Below are 22,345 nucleotides of genomic sequence, written 5' to 3'. Positions count from 1 at the left end.
CCATTGTAAACTCTGGCGAACTTTCATAAGCGTGTGAGAGACTTAATGTCTAAAATAAGAAAAAAAAATAATGAATCAATGTAACAAAAACATCAGAGAGATGGTTTTAGACAAGAAACTTGACATCTGTAACGGAATTTTTCAAAATATAACTACTAAAAGGAAGAAAAAAAACTGTTTCTAATTCAAACTGATTCAATATGATATAAGTTTATCGTTATTGTTTGTTAGCAAGTAAAATTCTATTTCTTCTTATAATTTAGTTTTTAACAATTTTTTTCAAGTACATTTGATTATAATTTTTCAAATTCAAGTAATCGCTCAGTTTATTAAATTTATATGTTACTGTGAATGATCGAAATTGGTGGTTTACTTCCACCGGTGAATGTTGACAATCACATAGTCACTTCGGTAAATGCACAAAATATATATTAGGTCTAGTTAAGTGACACTGCCTGGTATACATTTGCCCGATATGCCATACATCAATGTTTTTTAAGGTCAAGTGTTACAGCCCGGTATGCATATAGCCGGTAATCCAAACACTGATGCTTTAACAAAATGTGCTTTCGTAATAATTATTAAAATTAAATATTTTATAAACAAAATCTTTTTTTTTAATCGCAGAAAAACAACAAATAGAAACAATCACCGAGTTACTGAGCAGGGACTTCAAGATATATAAAGCACTAATGAGTATATAAATATAAGCAGTTTTTTTTAATTGGGTGACAAAGAGACAGAGTCAAACGAGTGAGCATTTATAAATAATTTCAAATTAAATTATAATCTATTCCTTTTAGATACTTTTTGCGTGGTCCAGTAAAAGCTGAAATAGGCTGAGCTGTAAGGTGGGCAGAAATGATAGTTTAAATGCGAACCATTCAATTTAATTAAAATGATATACATTTTTGCTTTTATTATGCTTAATTAATTTTAAGAGGTCGCATAATAATTTTCTATTTGTGTATGTTACATTAAAGCTTGTTAGAGAATAAAGGACCTAAAACTGCTGCATTTCCAAACATTGAAAATTATAATTGCGTACAGACGGAAATTTTGTAAATTATTTTTTTAAAGTATAATTTTCAAGGATTAGTTAATTGTATACAAATCAAATTACAGTGTATATGTTAACGTGAACAACCGAAATCAAAAGAATGTCGACTTCCGGTGAATGTCAACAATCACATAGTCGCTTTGGTGAATGTCCGAAATATTTGTTACACCCGATTTGATATTAATTTATTCGTCGATATTATATTTATTCGGTAATTTAATATTTGCTGAGGATAGATTAGAAGAAATATAAGTGTTTGGAGTCCCAGTTATATGCATACAGTGGCACTGGCACTGAACCTTAAAAAAACATCAGTGTAGGGCAGTGTTTGCCAAACTTTTGACTTTTGTGTACCTTTTCTAAATTTTTCGCAACGCTGTGTACCACTAATAAAAAAAATGAATGTATCTCTTACTATAAAAAAAATGATCTAAAGTTAAAAATCACAACTGGCTGTTGATACCAGTAATTATTAACTGTTATTCTGCAAAAAAAATAGCCAATAGAAAAATACGTAATTGTTAATTTTCATGGCTAACTTCATTTTTAAATAAAAGTTTTTGAAATGTTCGTTTGTTGCAAGATATTTCGCATAAGGACGCGTATCCCCGCTAAACTGATCCCGTAACCCTGGGGGTACGCTTAACACACTTTGGGAAACACCGGTGTAGGGTATGCCGAGCAAATGTATACCGGGAAGTGGCATTGTACCTTACAAAAACATTGATGTAGGGTATTTCGGGCAAATGTGTACCGGGCAGGTGCACTTAATAAGAAATAGTATAATTTTCGGACATTTACCAAGTCAACTATGTGATTGTCAACATTCAACGATGGAAATCAACAACCACCCATATCGATTATTCACAGTATTGAATTTAAACAGATAAAGAAAAGACAATTCTAAGGTTTCAGAGGATGCATATGTTACATACTTTGAGAACAACTTCTTAAAAAGAGTAACAGAGCATGCATATAAAGCTGTGCTATAATAAATAAAAAGCTCCCAACGGGTGGAGCAAGCTAGATCACAGAAAGGGACTGCGGTAGCAATTCCGTGAGCAATTGGGCTCAGCGAGCAGGAATTGGAGCTTCCTATCCGAAGTCAAAATTCTTGATGGTCCTCTCAAAACATTTTGATGGTTTATGTTGGTTTCAGTGCGATTCATGATGGTCCAGCATCATTTGATGGTCACCATCATCCAACATTTTTCACTATGCTTTCATGATTTTCGATATATCGACAAACTTCCATCATGGAATGATGGAAAATTCTACTTTAATACTATGATGGTTTTGCCTCAAGAGTGGTTTGATTCTTATGGAGCAACACTCCATGATGGTTCCAACCATACATTTCCATGATGTTTTAACGGGAATACTTGTTGATTATCAGGAATATACCATCAAAATTAGTTTTTTTTAATGTTGGACCATCATAAATCAGTCGGAAGGAAAATGTTACTTTAATGCCATGATGGTTAGCCATCAGGAGAAGTTTGATTCTCATGAGCCAACAATTCATGATGATTCACAATGGTTCATGATGGTTTCAACTCTACATTTCTATGACGATTTAAATGGGAATTCTTGTTGATTCTCAGGAGTATAAAATCAAAAAAAATTGTTTTTTTTTTTATATTGGACCATCAAAAATCAGTCTAAATTCCTACACTGGGATGATGGTGGTTCATGATCGTTCCAACATTTGATTTCTAAGAAACTATGATGGAAATTTCTGTTCGTTCACCATGAACAAACCATAAAAAAAATGCTTTTTTATATGTTGAACCATCTAAAATCTCCTAGAATTCCTTTTTTGGGGTGATGGTTACTTATGTTGGTTACCATCAAAAATATAATGAAATGATTGATGGTTACCATCAAGATTATGTTGGTCCATCAATGGAAAACCATCAGAAATTTTGAGTAGGGACAATATGCTCACTTATGTGCTCACAAAATCGATACAATTTTTTCTCTGGTTTACGTTAAGTTTTTGAGCCATTGTATATCATAATAAATGGCGTTTTCATAGCAAAAGTATCAAACAAAAATGTGATATATTCTTTCTATTTTTTCAGATAACCCATATCATTGTGACTGCGATATTCTGTGGTTCAGAGACTGGCTCCATTTAAAAGGTCAGAACGTAGTCAATCTTCCAAAGGAGACGAGGTGCAATACAACCGTGCACGATCAGAAGCCCATCGTCAAACTGACCAATAGCAGTTTCTCTTGTTCCGGCAAGTCGGATATCACGACCAATAGCGTTACACTTCTTTCCCTGCTCCTAATTTCAATGTTAACCTTTATTGTCTCTATTAGATAATAATTTTTTTTCAAAAAAGCAAACGAGTTTTCTTATTTCAAATGTTTTTTATGAACACTTAATACAGATTGGGTAAGTTGTGTGACACGGAACGCAGAGGGGAGAGTTCCGAATCGCTTCCGAACATATCGAATAATTCATACACTGTAAAAATGTTTTAGGGTCACCAAACAATGGTAGCAACTACTTTCGTTAGCCCCACAGATAACTCTTGGTTCTTGGAATCACCAGGAATATTCCATTACACTACTTAGTGCAAAGTGGCTGCCACCACGTTTTGATATTCTTTGAAACTAAAATCTATAGTTACATTTAGATATAATACACATGAATCAGCTAATTTATTTTATCGATACAATTATAAAAGAAAGAATTATAAATTATTTTAATTAATTTTAATTTTTAAATAAAATTAATTTCATTATCAAATGTGTACAGAGCACAGAGATAATATGAATTCGAACGATGCCGAACAAAATAGAGGCTAACAGAAGTTAAATATTATAAATTCATTTAATACAATTGATAGATTTATGCAAATCTTTTAATGTGAACATAACTAAAACATGCATGGCAATTACTGTCTCTGGCCAAATTATTAAACGCACTATAAGATTCTATGTAAAATCTTAATTATCAGGTGATACTGCATTGTTTTTACGTGACTGAAACCAGTTTGCACTTGTTTACGTTACGTGTATCAATTGGTTAACCCCTTAACGATTGGTAAATTTTCAAGAAAACGGTCATAAAAGTGCCTATTTTTTTATTAGTGCTATTTGATTAGTACTGACATCTAGTTTAAAATAAACTAACTATCTACAATTACCTTAAAAATATCCTGGTACTGCCATCTGGTGTGTAAAATGAGAAATAAAATATTTTCCTGGCAAAAGAAATGAATTAGTCTTATTCTTATGGGAGCGTTACTACTGAACATTCCAGCCAGGAAATATCACGGGAGCAAGAAATAGAGGGCGAAACCTCACCCCGTCATTTTCACGGGAGCGAGAAGGAAGGGGCTAAATAAGACGATTGGATAAATTAGACGAAATATTATATAAATATAGAATATCTATTATTCAGGTATTTTATTCAGAAGATTCTTCCTATTTGTATTTACTTTGAACATATTACATTGCAATATTAACCAATAGGATACACGAAGGTAAACAAGTGCAAACCGCGTGAAAACAATAAAGCTGTATAGTATCACCTGGCAATTAAGATTTTACATAGAATCCTATAGTACGTCTAATAATCTAGTCAGAAACTATATAACAGTTAAATTCTGTTTTTGTGGATTGTTCAGCTGCGTGTGATGCAATAACAAACTGATCCTTCCTCGTTCGTTAGCATTCTGCTGTTGTCGTTTGACTGTTTCCAAACGAACGCCGAAATAGGCTACAATATATTCATAATTAGATCCAAGCTTGGTGTAAGTTACCGCAATTATAGGTGGTTAGACTTAATTACACCCTATAAAGTGCTTATGATCGCTTAACTCGATATACGCTTGTAATTAAGTACACCAGGGATGGCGAACCAATGGCACGCGTGCCAATTATGGCATGTCGTGACACAATATTTTGGGCACCCCACCGACCGCAATTGTTATTGCACTATGAATTGTTATTACACAAATGTTATTACATTATAAAGCATATGTAACAATCAAATTAAAATTCACAAAAACAAACAAAATAATAAACAACTATTAATAAAAAAAATAACAATTAATACTAAAAAAAACAATTAATAACCATAAAAAACAAGTTAACAATAAGTAACTAGCAAAAAAAAAAAAAACAGTCTTGCTTAAACTAACATCTTACAACCTAATATAAGTTATTTGTCATCTAATCTGCAATAACAGAAGTCACACTGATGTTACTTTAAGTTGAATTGCGCTTATAACTGAGACATTGCAAAATGTTTTTTTTCTTTTTTTTCATTGTAAATAGTTTTGAGTTGATAGTATTTAGTATTATTATTTTCCCAATAATCACGAAGTCAAAATTATTTGACAGCACGTCTATGACATCATTAAACAATTTTTTAGAAAAAATGGCACGTTGGTGTATAAAGGTTCGCCACCCCTGAAGTACACAATCGATTCTATATTTAGTAAAGATAAAGTAAAGTTGGCTTTTTTAAGCACCACATTTTTATAGGTATGACACCGCAGTTTTTGCAGGGTTATTTTTCATGCATTCTAAAATCTTTTTTGAGCGAGAAACAGGAGTTTCCTGTAAAATAGCAGAAAATCAAAAACGGGATATTTATGCAAAAAGACAGGAAAAAAGGAGTAAGAAATTTTATTTTATTTTATAACCGTCGTTATACAGCCGACCCATTTTTGGGGTTTACTGACACTAATCTTCAACTCCGTGGCCTTGTAATTTTGAACCCAATCCAGAAGACAAGGAAACTCCTGGTTCATGTATTGGGATAAATTTGCCTTTGTAGAAGACTTTTTGAAGGAACTAATCCGAATTTGCGTTACATGGAGAGGAAAGCCACTAAAACCCTCACGGTTAGCCTAACGGCAAGGGGGCTCTAATCCATGATCCGTCTACCACTGAGGATATTTTACGTCAGCACAATGGTCGGTGCGAGCCGGGTGAGGAATTCGTATCGACCAGTCATCGCTGGGATTCGAACCCGGGTCACCTTATTGGAAGGCGAACGCTTTATCCTGTGCTATGTGCGTTGAAATAATAATTTGTGTAACTTAACAGATATTTTCCTGTTTATATTTTTATATAAACTTTTTACAGTGTGAAGCCTAATCATAGTGGGTTCCTTTTTTAATATTTCAAACGAAAAAAATTTTAATTTTAAATTTAACAAATTCGATTCATTGCTTTTGAAAACTTCATTTAGTTCCTAATTGCATATGGCTCGACCCATTCGCGTAAAATCTATTTTTAATTTATTCCAAAACTGTTAAGTTATATTTATTATTAGAACATTTTATTACACTCTCACAGTTTGTTTGCAAGAAAAAATGGAGAGATGGAGGTCAACCTCTGTGATTGAATCTAATTTAACTCTCTTTATGTACGGGAATGCGATCAACTGCATGAACAATTTGGGAACACGCTCCACTGGCTCCGTGTTACAATACTCAATCTTTCAACGCCCTTCAATAATTTATTTCTCAAACATTGTTCTTTAAAATTGATGGAAATGCAAAAAATGAATCATTTTTGTTAGATAGGACTAAGGACATTGAATGTTAGCATAAGATTCAGCGTATTTCTACAAATATTAAAATCTAAATTAAGAATACATCAATATAAACTATATATTTTTGTCATGCATTTCTATTAATTATAATTCATATATTATTAATAATTTTTTAATCATATAAAACTTTTTAAGTAGGTAATTATTGAGTTAATTAGAGAAATATACTATGTCTGACCAAATAAAAACATTCGACGAGAATTCAACCCTGTAATTTTTCCTAATATACTTCTTTAATAACAGTACTAAGAGAATAATGATGAATTCTTATAAATATTTTTAACATTTTTGTAAAACTTTTTTATTTCTTTATATATATATATATATATATATATATATATATATACACTGAGTGGCCAAATTATTATGACCACCCCTTTAGTCGTCTGCTTCCATACCCTATACGGCACAATGTGCGTCAAACAGTCCGTTCAGAGACGTTCACAGTTGCTCCTTGATTAAGATCACTTGCAATTTGTCGCACTGTTGCTGTCCTGTTGCGCTGCACAACCCTGGCCAGCCTCCTCTCTGATCGAGCATTCAGTACCCTGTGACGACCACAAGTCTGACGTTGAGACCCGGTTTTTTGCTTGATTGTCCATTTTTTGTACACATTAACAACTGCTGCTCTAGAACACTTCACAAGTGCAGCCGTTTTGCTGATACTCGTTCCGACACATCTCGCACCCACAATCATTCCACGTTGAAATTCAGTTAAATCACTTTACTTCCCCATATCTGAGCAAGCAACACAGTATAACTGATGACTCACTTGTCCAGCATTCCCGTGCTATAGTTATCTTGCCCTCTAGCCAAAGCGCTGTGACGCAATAACTCATTTGCATAAAACTCTGAGGTGGTCATAATAATTTGGCCACTCAGTATATATATATATATATATATATATATATATATATATATATATATATATATATATATATATATATATATATATATATATATATATATATATATATATATATATATATATATATATATATATATATATATAGTCCCTGACCAGTCTCCTGAAAAATCTTATTTAAATTCTATGCAAAATCTGTATTATCAGGTAATACTATACAGCTTTATTGTTTTTGCATGACTGAAACCAGTTTGCACTTGTTTACGTTCGTGTATCAATTGGTTAACATTGTAATGCTATACTCTACTAATAAATACAAATAGGAATTATATAAAAAATCTCCTGAATAAAAGCCCATTACATGTATGTTTAAATATAAAAGTATTGCCTATAAACTCTTGCAAATCATGTCATTATTAAAAAAAAACTACAGTGCCCCGAATAATTTGGTCGAATTATTATAATATACGAATATAATACCTGATATAATAAATATTCTATATTTATATAATATAGCGTCTAATTTATCCAATCGTAGAATTTACATTATATATCGTCTAATTTAATAAACAGATACACGAACGTAAACAAAGTGTAAACCGGTTTCAGTCACGTAAAAACAATAAAGCTGAATAGTATCACCTGATAATACTGATTTTGCATAGAATCTTACAGTGCGTGTAATAATTTGATCAGAGACTATATATATATATATATATATATATATATATATATATATATATATATATATATATATATATATATATATATATAACAAATTATCGTCAAAAGTGACGTAAAAAATGTATACACATTAAGATTTTTTAGTGTACATTTAAGAAAAACTGTTAAAACTAAACCCAATCCTACTGAAAAAGGCGGAAGAAAAGCATTAAAACTAGTTTGATTGCAGCAGAGATGCCAACTGCTCCGGACAAGGCAAAATAATTAAAAAAAACGGTAAATAAGCACAAACTAAATTTTGTAAATATTTGACTATTTTTGCTTGCTTTTCAAACGGTATAGCATGACTAAAGTACTATTAAGTGGTAAATTATATAAACTTACGATTTATTTAGAAATAGTGGTGGATAAAAATATACTAAATTGGACTTATTAAATCAAGAATCACAATTAATAAACTACCACTTTAAAATATCAATTTGCTGTCCGGAGCAAGGTGGCATCTCTGTTGCAGGATCAAGTAGACTTTATTATAAAACCAGGGTTGAGCAACCTTACTATTGCTTGGGTTTACAACTATCAATGTTTGATTCCATAGTCTTGTAGTTTTGAACCCAACCTGGAAGGCAAAAAAACTTTTAGAACAAGCAGTGATAAAACTAGTTGTGGTGGACTTTTTGATGGAACTAACCTTCTTTTGTGTTGCACGGGGTTCCCTCGGTTAAACCGACGTCAAAGGGATGAAAATGTTTTACATCAACACTGAGAACAGCCACGAGTCAATTCGTATCTATGTTGTGATTTGAACCAGGGTTCTCTATCCCTAAACCACTACGGCTATAATCAAGTAGGTTTTGCTGTCTTCACTTCCCTCAAAAAGATAATAAGTTTGTTTTTGATGGCTTTTTTTAATGTTTTTCCTCGTTTATAGTTCCTGGCCAAATTGCTAGATAAGATTCTACGCAAAATCTTTATTTTCAGGTGATACTATACAGCTTTATTGTTCTTACACGACCGAAACCGGTTTGCACTTGTTTACGTTTGTGTATCAATGGGTTAAATTGGACGATATATAATACAAATTCGACGATTGGATTAATTAGTCGATATATTACATAAATATAGAATATTTAATATATCATGTATTATTATAATGTTGACACACTGTAGTGTTTTAATAATGACATACTTTGCACTGATTTATAGGCAATACTTTTATATTTGAACATGTATGATAATGGTTTTTTTTATATATACTTCCTATTTGTATTTATTAATAGAATATTGCATTACAATGTTAACCAAATGATACACGAACGTAAACAAGTGCAAACCAGTTTCAGTCATGCAAAAACAATAAAGCTCTATATGTTTGCCTGATAATTAAGATTTTACATAGAGTCTTACAGTGAATCTAATAATTTTACCAGCGACGTGGCGTTACTTTTTGGCAACTAATATCTATACTTTTTTGACATGAATTCAAAAAATTAAACCATTAGGTCTGGTCACTTCGGAATAACTGTTATAAATTGAGAAAAAAAATACAATAGAGAATTTATCAAAAATGGTATACATACAACAGTTGTTTCTTTTGTGTATTTATAGAACGACGCAAGAGAATGTTTTTGAGCTTTTTGATGCACAACTATATGTATATGTAGTCAACATAATAGTCAGTCTGAGTGTGAATTTGTGTCAAACTCGTCATTTTTCATGTACATATCACGTGACAGTTGTTGCTGCTTTTTGGAAAGAAATTTCGTGATAAAAAGCAGTGTTTTTTATATTTTATCATTTTTACGCATATATGTTGTGTGAAAAAAAAAATATGAAATTCTACTATACATGAAACAAAACTTGAAGAAATAAAAATCCTTGTTGTAACGTTAGCAATAAAGTTTTATCCATGAAATAATTTTCATATTTTTATTGAATGTATGTTTAGAATAAAATACTTCATTCAATTCTGTTAAGAGAGTGCTTATTCTTTTGCTTATCTCATGTTTTATTTGTCAAAATTTATAAATAAACAAATAACCTTTTCACTCGTCAAAGATATGTGCAATATAGTTCAAGAACATGTTCAATATACATTATATACACGGCCCGTTCTAAGGATTTCGAATTATTAGCCAAATATCAAAAGTATTCACCAATTTTCAAGAGTTTTCGCCAAATGCAAATCTTAACAATTTTTTATGCTTCATTTTTCCCGGTATTTTATTTTCCCGGTTACTATTTTACGGTTGTTTGTTTCAGGCCTATTTTATTTTGACCCAATTCTAATTGGTTATGCTGCGCAAAATAAAAAAATGATTTAACATAAAATATTGATTTGTTTAGAAAAGTTAATTTTGAGGATCAAGTTATATATATATTTTGTTTTCAGTGGAAAAAAATCATTCGCCAAATCACAATTTTATTCGCCAAATAAACGATTTCATCGCATTTGAAGAGCTGGCGAATGTTTAGCACGGGCCCAGTGTATGTATGTATCTATATACACAATATTGTGCACAGGATGCAATTTCCAAATGAACACAGGGTATACTATGTGCTGCGTATGAGTAAAGCAAAGTAACGTGACTAAAACATTCTAGAAAGCACTTTTAATTGTGCTTTATTTACATTGTTTTGCTTTATTTACGTAGTTTTGCTTCATTTACGTAGTTTTGCTTCATTTACGTTGTTTTGCTTCATTTACGTTGTTTTGCTTCATTTACGTTGTTTTGCTTTACTTACGTTGTTTTGCTTCATTTACGTAGTTTTGCTTTATTTACGCTGTTTTGCTTTATTTACGTTGTTTTGCTTTATTTACATTGTTTTGCTTTATTTACATTGTTTTGCTTTATTTACATTGTTTTGCTTTATTTACGTTGTTTTACTTCATTTACGTTGTATTGCTTTATTTACGTTATTTTGCTTTATTTACATTGTTTTGCTTCATTTACGTAGTTTTGCTTTATTTACGCTGTTTTGCTTTATTTACATTGTTTTGCTTTATTTACATTGTTATGTTTTATTTACGAAGTTTTGCTTTATTTACGTTGTTTTGCTTTACTCAAGGGATTCAGTAATACGAGGGATTCAAAATGTAATTTTAGAAAGAGAAAAAGAAAGAAATGAGAAAATAACAACTTGTGCATCATTTTATATGACCAAACTTTACAAGGAAATGAAAAATTACAATTCGATATTTTAATTGTAGAACATGAAACACGCATTTTGAAGAATATGTTTGCAACAATCTGAATAAATATATTTCATAAATTGTGATGTTAGCGCCTCCTATGCATCAGAATTCGCTTGTCTCTGGTCAAAAAAAGAGGATATTTCAAGTCAACACTGTGGTCGGATGCAGAATTAGTATCGACCAGCCATGGCTGGAATTAGAACCCAGGCCACCTCAATGGAAGGCGAAAGCTCTACCCCCTGAGCATCCACGGCTCATAATCTCTAATTTAATAATTTTTAAGAAAGCGTTATCTTCGAGAAACGGTGACTTTAAGGTTAAATGTATGAGAAAACGAACGCCTCAGTGTTTTTCCTTCCATAATAATATATTTCAGTTTTCAATAAAATCTCTTTATTTTAGCTTATTGTGAAGGATCATAATTACGGTCTCTAAAAAAAGAATAAGTACAATAGTATTGAATATAGGTGTCACATATATTTATCCACAAGATAGCAGAGTTATTTCTTAGAGCGACGATGCGGTTTTGAGAAGTACTAAATAACAGAGTGCGTAGCTTTTTCAAAAAGTGCTTAAAGGTGCTTATTTTCGTTTATTAAAAGCCCTTAAAGGTGCTTTTTTTTTAAAAAAAAAAGTGCTTAATTTTTCCCTTTTCGAAATGTGATATTTTTCTTTACCATGTTGATTTTCGTCACAAATTATGCAAAAAAACATTGTCCTATTCAACGTTTTCACAATTCAACCCCAATCTATTTCGGCTTACAGCCGGTCTGTAGTGTATGAAAACACCATTTGTTTTACATGCTTGATGAAATACTTGCGTATACTGAGCTGAATTCAGTGATAAGGATTTTTGACTCTCTGCATTTTGCTAGAGATTCTCAATTTCAGACTTCATTTACCGCCCTCTGTAATAGAGTCGAAAATTCTCATTTTCGGCTCTCTGTCATAGAATCGAAAAATCTCTCGAATTTTTGCTGATTACGGGGACCCATTAAACATTGTCATTTTTTTTTCTCTATTGCTGATAGAAAATTTCATTTCTCTTGTTAATTTCATCGTTTGTGACGCGCCATCGTCTTCGTCACTGTAAATAAAACCGGATAAAACCATCAATTGTCAAAAGCTTCTCAACCCTGTCTAATTATGATGCCTTTCAAAGTGCTTAAAAATATTTTTTGAACGCTAGAAAAGTGCTTATAAGGTGGTTATTTTTTGTTGAAAAATTTGGCTACGCACCCTGAATAAAAAATGCTGATTTTACGGTTTTCGAAAGTTCAACTAGCTGTATCTACAAAAAGCTTAAATAAGCCAGGAAAGTGATGGGCCACAGAACATGTCCTATAGTGAACTTTGGCATTGAGTAAAAAAAATATTGGGATGTTTTGTTGTTTAACCAGATTTTCAGGTCAAAAAGTGAATTTTTTTCTAACTTTGGATGAATGCAACTCTGAAAATAAAGAAATCTCTCGATGCATATCCATAACTGGGCAGCTGAATTCTTGGAATCAATAGTTGGGTTTCCCTCTTGGTTTCATCCATGCAGGAGGAACACCTTTTTACAGTTTCAAATAATAAAAGATGGATTTTTCATTTCACTCTCTGCTGTAAAAAATCGTAAGCCCCGCTGCTGTTATGAATGTTCGACCTAACATTCATTTTTTTATGCACAAAAACTATACCAACATAAAACCCGAAATTCTGAAAATGTGTATAAAAATGTGCAAGAATCAAAAACAATTTAACATTCGATAATTAGTTCGACAGCTATTTAGTATTAAATGAGTATTAAAAAATATGATGTGGGCTTCTCTGTAGGCTGCAAAGAAGCGACTGCAGATTCAAAATTTGACCTATTAAAAGAGCATTATTAAGAGCAAAATTTGACCTATTTATGAAATTAACGCGTTTCTTTTTGTAATTCCAATTAGATCAATAGTTATTGCAATTTGAATCCATTTTTTCGTGAATTTGTTTTTCAATTTTTTGCTTATAATAATGTTTATTTATCCATTGTTGTAGAAAAAATTATCTCTTTTGGGATCTTCATTTTATAAGCTAGTGCTTGACTAGCTTATCACAAACGTAACAAAAATGAATAAATAAAATTAAAGAAAAATAGGATGTTATCAGATCTAAATGTTAACAATTGCATCGAAAAGTTTAAAAATATGAAAGACTCTATAAAATATAACTAACTGTTCCTAATTTGAACTGTTGCATAACATAAAGTTAACATTACATAGTGTTGAACAGGTAAAATTATATCTCATTTATTACTTCGTATGATGTCCCATATTCTATATTCCTGAGATGAAAATATTTTATTGTTCTAGCAACAGCTGATTATTTTTTTTAAATCTAAGTAGAGGTTTTTGTTACGATTAACATATCAACGAAGTCTCTGTACAAGAAATTCTAATTATATATTTATAAACAAATTATTTTTTCCTTTCATTTTTTAGATATCGTCTTTTAAAAATGAAAAAAGAGATAAATTAGATTCAAAAACAAGGGTTGGGGATGGATGCTAGCAGGTGGCGGTGCCATCTGATATTTTAACAAAAAATCATTAAACGTTCTTTAAAGATTTTATTAACTTAATCTATATATTGCTATATAAGTTTTAAATATTACATCTTTCATAGAGTGCAGTGATGCTGCAACCTTATAATTTATTTTAAAATTTGGCAGTTCTTTAATTTTAAAAACTATTTAAACATTATCCTTTCCGATCAAAATTTTGAGAAATGGCGAAAATTTAAAGAATCAAATTTAAAAGTGCAAAACACACGTTTTGCATTATTTCATACAACGAAAGAGAGGCAGATTATGATTTAGCTAAATTTTCTTCGATTGTTTCAAATTTAAAACTGATTATAAATGCAAACTAACTTTGAATTTTGTATTAGTTCTTTTATTTTTGAGGAGACTACTTCATGTTTAAAATCCAAAAAATTCTGTCCTTCAATATTTACTGGATAACGAAAGCTGGGACACTAATGTCCCGTTTCTATATAGATTTTTTCTGACGAACTAGTGACAAGGAAAAATATATTTTGGTATTTTACTAGTTATAAAAAACGGCCTAATAGTTACTAAAAAAATTCTTCTATAGGAATTATATTTGTACTAAAATCCAAAAAGAAATTCAAAAAAATTTTTCACTCCCATTCAAAAAAATTTTTATAATTGATTTTGTAAATTAAAGAAATTTCAATATTAAATAACTGTTTTGCTTAAGTGTAAAAATCTACAAATATTCACTTATTTTAACCTAAATTAAACAAAATACTGAAAAATATGCTTAATAAATATTTTTTGTTCTAGTTGTGTTTAAAGTTTCTTTTTTTTATATACTGCTACACATTAACATTGTTTGTTTAAAGTTAAATTAAAACAAAAATTGGAAGTTTTCTTTAGAAACACAACTGTTTTTATAAGTCTGAATTTCGTTATATACATTGAAAGTAACTTAATACATTCCGTGATTGGGTACACATATAATGTATATGCCAGAGTTGGACAAAAATGTAATCGAGTACATTTTTCACTTGCTTGTAATCATGATTGCAAATTTTGATTACAGCTGTAATCGTGATTACAATACTCAATTGCAGTAATCATGATTACAAACATTCAGAATTTTGATTACAGCTGTAATCAAGATTACAAGTAATTGATTACTGTAATCAATATTGTAATCATGATTACAGCTGTAATCAAAATTTTTAAAAGTTTTAATCATGATTATAAGTAATTGATTACTGTAATCGACTATTGTAAACACGATTTATAGCTTTAATCAAAGTTGTAATCACGATTACAAGTAATTGATTACTGTAATTCTTTGTTGTAATCACGATTACAGTTGTAATCAAAATTATATTATCTTGTAATCATGATTACAAGTAATTGATTACTGTAATTGTTTGTTGTAATCAAAATTGTGTTATCTTGTAATCACGATTACAGTTGTAATCAAAATTATGTTATCTTGTAATCCTGATTACTGTAATTGCTTGTTGTAATCAAAATGATGTTATCTTGTAATCACGATTACAAGTAATTGATTACTGTAATTGTTTGTTGTAATCAAAATGATGTTATCTTGTAATCACGATTACAAGATTACTGTAATTGTTTGTTGTAATCAAAATTATGTTATCTTGTAATCATGATTACAATTAATTGATTACTGTAATTGTTTGTTGTAATCGAAATCTTGTTATCTTGTAATCACGATAACAGTTGTAATCAAAATTATGTTACCTTGTAATCATGATTACAATTAATTGATTACTGTAATTGTTTGTTGTAATCAAAATTATGTTATCTTGTAATCACGATTACAAGTAATTGATTACTGTAATTGTTTGTTACAATCAAAATTATGTTATCTTGTAATCATGATTACAAGTAATTGATTAATGTAATCGAAAAATGTAATTGATCCCACTTTTGTCCGACTCTGGTATATACATTGTATAAAGTGACAATTATTCTAGACATAATATTAAATATAAGATTAATTGTATACTCCACTTCAGCATAATAGATTCCACCGCTGAAATCTAGAAGTCAGTTTATTATCTGACTGATATGCAGATTAACTAAGGTTATCCGCTTAAGTCCAAAAATTGTTTCATTTTTCAAATTATCTAGTGGTTAATCCACAAACTGCTTACGTAACTTACTGGATCATGGAAATAAGACCTTTAGGATATAAGGTTGTTTAAAGTGGAAATAAGACCTTTCGGTAGAACAACAAAAGCGTTTCTTTACGTTTAAATTAACGTAATGTTATTTATTCTTATTCTTCCATCTCAAGAATCGAGTTAATACCACCAACACATTAGTAGATACAATCAGTCACTTTAAAACAAAGAATCGAGAGGCTTGAAATATTATGACAATTAAGAAAATAATCATAATGTCATTTTTTTAAGTATCTCAAATAATCAATAAATTAGGAGCCGTGATGTTTCAGGGTGTGTCTCTTTGTGTTAAAGTGATAAATTATTATGAATACTAATAATAATAGTGAGAAATAAATAGGGAAGATTTCCCTTTCGTGGTAGAATAATTGGCGAGTCTTTCTGACTTAGTTAAAAAAAAAAATCACAAAAGGGGACCCACTCGTAGGGAAGGACTCGTTGCTACCCCCCGGGCAAATATCTACATGGCCTTTTCTCAAAAGAAAAAAATTCTAGTTTAAAATCAATTTAGAGCCTTGGCGATTGTCGCTGGCGTGGCAGATCACGATACGGAAATACTCCAATAAAAACGCGAAAGAGTGACATTGACCAAACTTCATTGGTTATTATTAATAATAACCGGTTAATGTGATAAATGTGCTTAGATTATTTACTTTAACCGACTTATTTGGTTATGATAAATATTGATTGATTAGTATTAATAATAACCGACTATTCAAGATGGCCGTAATAGATACACGGTAAAAGTTTCATTTTCGGTCTTTCTCTGTGTATTTGACGTTTTCAAAATGGTTACAAAACTGTTTTACATCGTTTACCGGAATTATACAAAGATTAAAACCGCCAGTACAAATTCAAGCAGTTTTGCTCACCTTAAACTTCACTCTTTCTCTAATTATTTTCTGTATTTACTTTTATCTTTCAACAATTATTGAATGGTTTGAATATCGTATAAATTAAACTGGATTCGAATTTATTGTCAAATTGTTACTTTACCCGCTATCTATCTTTAATGATGCGTTTATGGTAAGTTAAGCTGCGAGTGGCAATAAGGTGGACCACTAAGCCTTTTGACGTTTTTACACTAAAATATATCTTTAATACGTTAGACTTCTAAGGTAAGTTTCAGACATAATAAAATAATTTTCTTCATTATAATAAGTCATAGTGGCTCAGACGACAGAGCACTCGCCTCCCAATGAGGTGCCCTGGTTCGGATAATCGGTTTCAGCGATTCCTAGTGAATGCAAAATCTGCTTTCAGCTCGCATTGATGACAATTCGTTCATAAAACATCATACCTGGTGTGGTCCCGTAGTGGACTGATCGTTAAGACACAGTTCCCAGCAGATCACCAAAGTCAAGCATCACTGACTGCGGTCAGTAAGCGGGTGGGTGACCACTTGGATAAGTCTGCGTAGGGACGAAGGGTGCGTGGTATGGATCCTCGTTAAACTGTTCTACCGCAAAGTGCTGGACTTCGAGTGTAGGTCGTCGGGCTGCAGAAGCAGGGGTGACATCCCCTCTGCAGAGGATCAAAATTGTGATGGCATGTCTTCGGATCATCATCGGGGTTGTTTCCCAGACCATCGCCAATAGCCCATTGTGCAGCTCTAGTGCGACGTTAATGAACTACAACAACGTACCTGGTGAAAGTTTAAATTTCCTTCGTAATTTCCTCAGAGAAAACTTGATCTTGTATTGGAAAAAAACAGTTGTGACTACGGATTTATTTCGTAAGTTTTACGGTTTTGCACAACCAACCCGACAACCAGATTAAAACCGTAAAATGTAACACATTTTCTTACAGTGTATAAAAGAGAAGATAGTTTTGCTACGAGGTGATTTATTTTATTGATTTTGATAGAATTTAAGTTGACAATTATAAATTTTGTTTAGGATATTTTATTTTTATCAGAAGTTTTTTTTTTTCTTTCTTCGAATGTGCCTCCTTTTATTGGCACAATCTCCTATGTCGCACATTCCTTGGAGATTTCCCCCTAACTATATGGGGATTAATGCTGTGGAGAAAAGCATCGGATATCTAATCTGGGAGGCAGGCAGACCCGTCAATTCATCGGTTCTAGTCATTAATCTGGAAAGCCGGAAGAAAGACGTCACTCTAACTGTGTGATGAATCATTTTAATGATTTCTACCCCAAATGAGTTTCGGACAACGAAAAAAAAAACTTTCTTCTTTCATCATTAAGATCACTCTCAATGAAAAGAATATTATATACTAGCGGTGTTCAAGATATATATTTTATAGTATATATTTCACCCTGAAATATTTCCTACATTTCATTTGATATTAATTTCCTAGACATTTAATATTTATGTCATATTATTAATATACATAATACTTGCTTAATATTATATATTATCGTGAAACTCCAAAATATATATTACATTCTATTCAATGTTAGTTTATTTGAGGTTAATAATATCCGATAAGTATAGATGAGGAAATACATCAATGCAGAGAATACCGGGCAATGTCTTTTGCCTTATAAAATACATTAGTGTAGTTAATTGGAGGCAATGATTCATGAATCCCTTCTAGGTTATTATTTTGAATGGTTCGTCTATTATTTTCGATTAATAATTATTTATAAATAATAACTATTAATAATAGTTAATAATTAATATTAGTTAATCAATAATATTAATTAATAAATAATATTAGTTAATAATTAATTATAGTTATTTATTAAAATTAGTTAATAACTAATAATAGTTAATAATTAATAATGATATTTTATTAACTTCATTAATTTGGAAGCCGAAAGAAAGACGTCACTCTAACTGTGTGATGAATCATTTTATTGATTTCTGCACCAAATGAGTTTCAGACAACGAAAAAAAACTTCTTAAATCATTAAAATCACTTTCAATGAAAAGAATATTATATACTACCGGTGTCCAAGATATATATTTTATAGTATATATTTCATCCTGAAATATTTCCTTCATTTCATTTGATATTAATTTCCTAGACATTTAATATTTATGCCATATTGTTAATATATATAGTATATAATATTTGCTCAATATTATATATTATCGTGAAACTCCAAAATATATCTTACATTCTATTCGATGTTAGTTTATTTGAGGTTAGTAATATCCGATGAGTATAGATGAGGAAATACATCAATGCAGAGAATTGTTGTTGTTCATTTACGTCGCACTAGAGCTGCACAATGGGCTATTGGCGACGGTCTGGGAAATATCCCTGAGGATGATCCGAAGACATGCCATCACAATTTTGATCCTCTGCAGAAGGGATGGCACCCCCGCTTCGGTAGCCCGACGACCAGCACGCGAAGTCGAGCACTTTACGGTAGAAAAGTTTAACGATGACCCATACCGCACACCCTCGGTCCCTACGCAGACTGATCCAAGTGGTCACCCACCCGCACACTGACGGCAGCCAGTGATGCTTGACTTCGGTGATCTGCTGGGAACCGTTTCTTAACGATCAGACCACTGCGGGACCAATGCAGAGAATACCGGGCAATGTCTTTTGCCTTATAAAATACATTAGTGCAGTTAATAGGAGGCAATGATTCATATAACCCTTTCGGGTTATTATTTTTAATGGTTCGGTTATTATTAATAATTATTTATAAATAATAACCATTAATAATAGTTAATAATTAATAATGATATTTTATTAACTTCATTAATCTGGACGTCACTCTAACTGTGTGATGAATCATTTTAATGATTTCTACCCCAAATGAGTTTCGGACAACGAAAAAAAAAACTTTCTTCTTTCATCATTAAGATCACTTTGAATGAAAAGAATATTATATAATAGCGGTGTCCAAGGTATATATTTTATAGTATATATTACACTGAAACCCTGAAATATTTCATTTGATATTAGTTTCCTAGACATTTAATTTTTATTTCATATTATTAATATATATATATAATATTTGCTTAATATTTTATATTATCGTGAAACTCCAAAATATATCTTACATTCTATTCGATATTAGTTTATTTTATATGTAAGATTTATTTGATACTAATAATATCCGATAAGTACAGATGCGGAAATACATCACTGCAGGGAATACCGGGCAATACCCTTTGCCTTAAAGAATACATCAGTGTAGAGAATAAGAGGCAATGGTTCATACATCCTTTCCGGGTTATTATTGCGCATTGTTCGTTTATCATTAATAATAATTATTAATAAATAATAAATATTAATAATGATATTTTATTATATTTTGGAAAATATGAAAGAAATTCACAATTACATAAACATAAGCGGCGATGGCATATGGGTTTCATGTTTCTGGCATTGTTAATCGCCATAATGTGCGCATATGGGAATCTGAAAACCCCCATGAATATCGTGAGACACAAAGGGATTCCACAAAGGTTAATGTGTAATGTGGACTAATGCACGACCGAGTCACTGGGCCTTTCTTTTTTACAGAAAAGACGGTCTCATCAGTCGTATACTTAGACATGTTGGAAAACTTCGTATTTCCACAACTAGAAGAGCTTCAGCCACATGTCTTTTTGCAACAAGATGGTGCACCACCTCATTGGGGGTATCGTAGTTCTCTGAATGACCATTTTCCACAAAGATGGATTGGGTAAGGAGGTCCAATTCCATGGCCACCCAGATCACCTGATATAAAGCCGCTGGACTTTTTTCTTTGGGGATTTATAAAGGACAATGTATACAGGAGGATCGTGTCGAACATTGATGACCTAAAAGCCAGAATTACAACCGCAATGGCCTCTGTGGATGCCGACATGCTTGCCGATACCTGGCGTGAAATTGACTATCGACTTGATATTCTCCGTGCGACGAAGGGGGCACACGTGGAAGTTCATTGACAAGGGTCATGAAACTTTTTGAGTCTATCTAACCATTTATGTTATTAATTTTAATCTATCTTTATTGTTTTATGAGTTATTAAACATCAAAATGGGTCCGGGACTTTATAAACACCCTGTATTAGTATATTATAATAATGAGATCAAATTATGAGACGCGCTGTAGTTTTTTGATAATGACGTGATTTGCACGAGTTTATAGGCAATATTTTTACATTTAAACATACATGTTTTAATTCAGGAGATTTTTTATGCACTTCTTATTTTTATTTATTTTTTAGCGTATTGCATTGCAATGATACAGCCGGGTAAACAAATGCAAACCGGTTTCATCCGATTAAAAACAATAAAGCTGTATAGAATCATCTGATATTTATAATTTTACATAGAATCTTACTACTAATCATAGAAACTTTATAACGCAAAATGTAACGTCCAAAAACAGAGGTGTTGCTTCTTCCTAATTTTTTAATATTGAGGGAAAATTGTTGAACATAATTTTAACAACATTTTGTAATTTTTTTTCAAACCGTTATACCAATTTTGTATGTTAATATCTATCACTAAACCTGCTTGGGGGAAGAAAAATGATGACACTTATCCCTGTTGACAAACGACTAATCGAAATATAGCTTGATTTATTTGTATCGACGTGAGGAAAAATACAGACGTTCAGAAGATTCCTGTAATTGTCAAGAAAAGAAGTGATAAATGATACTGAATAGACGGTCCCTTTCTGAGGGAGTTTAATAACGGTCGCAGTTAATGTTTGCGCTAGATAAACACCTTCAAAATTGAGTTCAATTTCTTTAGTGTTGACTTATGGGTTCGTGAAGTTGAAGAGGGAGGGGAGGGGGGTTCCTCTTCGATCCGTTCGAACAGATTTCTATAGCGTTATTTTTTTTTTAAACACAAAATCATTAAAAAAAATAATTTAATGAACGATATTTGTATAAGAGAAAGTGATCTCGTTTACAAGGGTATTTTAATCACTCCTAAGACTTATTTAACTTTTTTTTTTCCCTTTTGGTTCGCAAATTAAACATTACAACTATTAAGTTTTAATAAGACGTTCGTTTTTTACGAATCTCATTAACTTGCTATTAAGTAACTAAAATTGCGAGTTATTAAGTTATGTATTTTTATTGCTTTCGAGTTGCACTAATGCGATTAAAATTAGAAATGCGAAAGTTAAAAAAAAAATATCTATTTTTGCTTAAGTCTATTTTTAATCATTCATCTAGTTTAATTAGTTTTTTATTTCGGAATTAGTTTTTTATTAAGGAATTGAATAAAAAGTATTTTATTTCGTCGTTCTCTTATTTTGCTATAGTAAATAGATTTTAAGTCCAAAATTTTAAGATTTTTCAGTT

General features: G+C 31.2%; 1 protein-coding gene across 1 annotated transcript in view; it reads left to right on the top strand.

Moving 5' to 3' along the window:
* LOC122268729 (uncharacterized) overlaps positions 1-3,762 on the top strand; it is a 235,490-nt gene extending 231,728 nt beyond the window's left edge. The window contains exon 6 of the mRNA XM_043038834.3: positions 3,145-3,762. Coding sequence (XP_042894768.2) covers positions 3,145-3,392 — 248 coding nt within the window. The 3' untranslated portion in view covers positions 3,393-3,762. The remainder of the gene's footprint in view (positions 1-3,144) is intronic.
* The last annotated feature ends 18,583 nt before the right edge of the window (positions 3,763-22,345 follow it).

This window comes from Parasteatoda tepidariorum, chromosome 9, assembly GCF_982258835.1.
Source record: "Parasteatoda tepidariorum strain Cologne lab strain chromosome 9, Ptep-v5.0, whole genome shotgun sequence".
Taxonomy (NCBI): domain Eukaryota; kingdom Metazoa; phylum Arthropoda; class Arachnida; order Araneae; family Theridiidae; genus Parasteatoda; species Parasteatoda tepidariorum.
The sequence above is the reverse complement of the archived record's forward strand: the minus strand, read 5'-3'. Positions and strand labels throughout refer to the sequence as shown.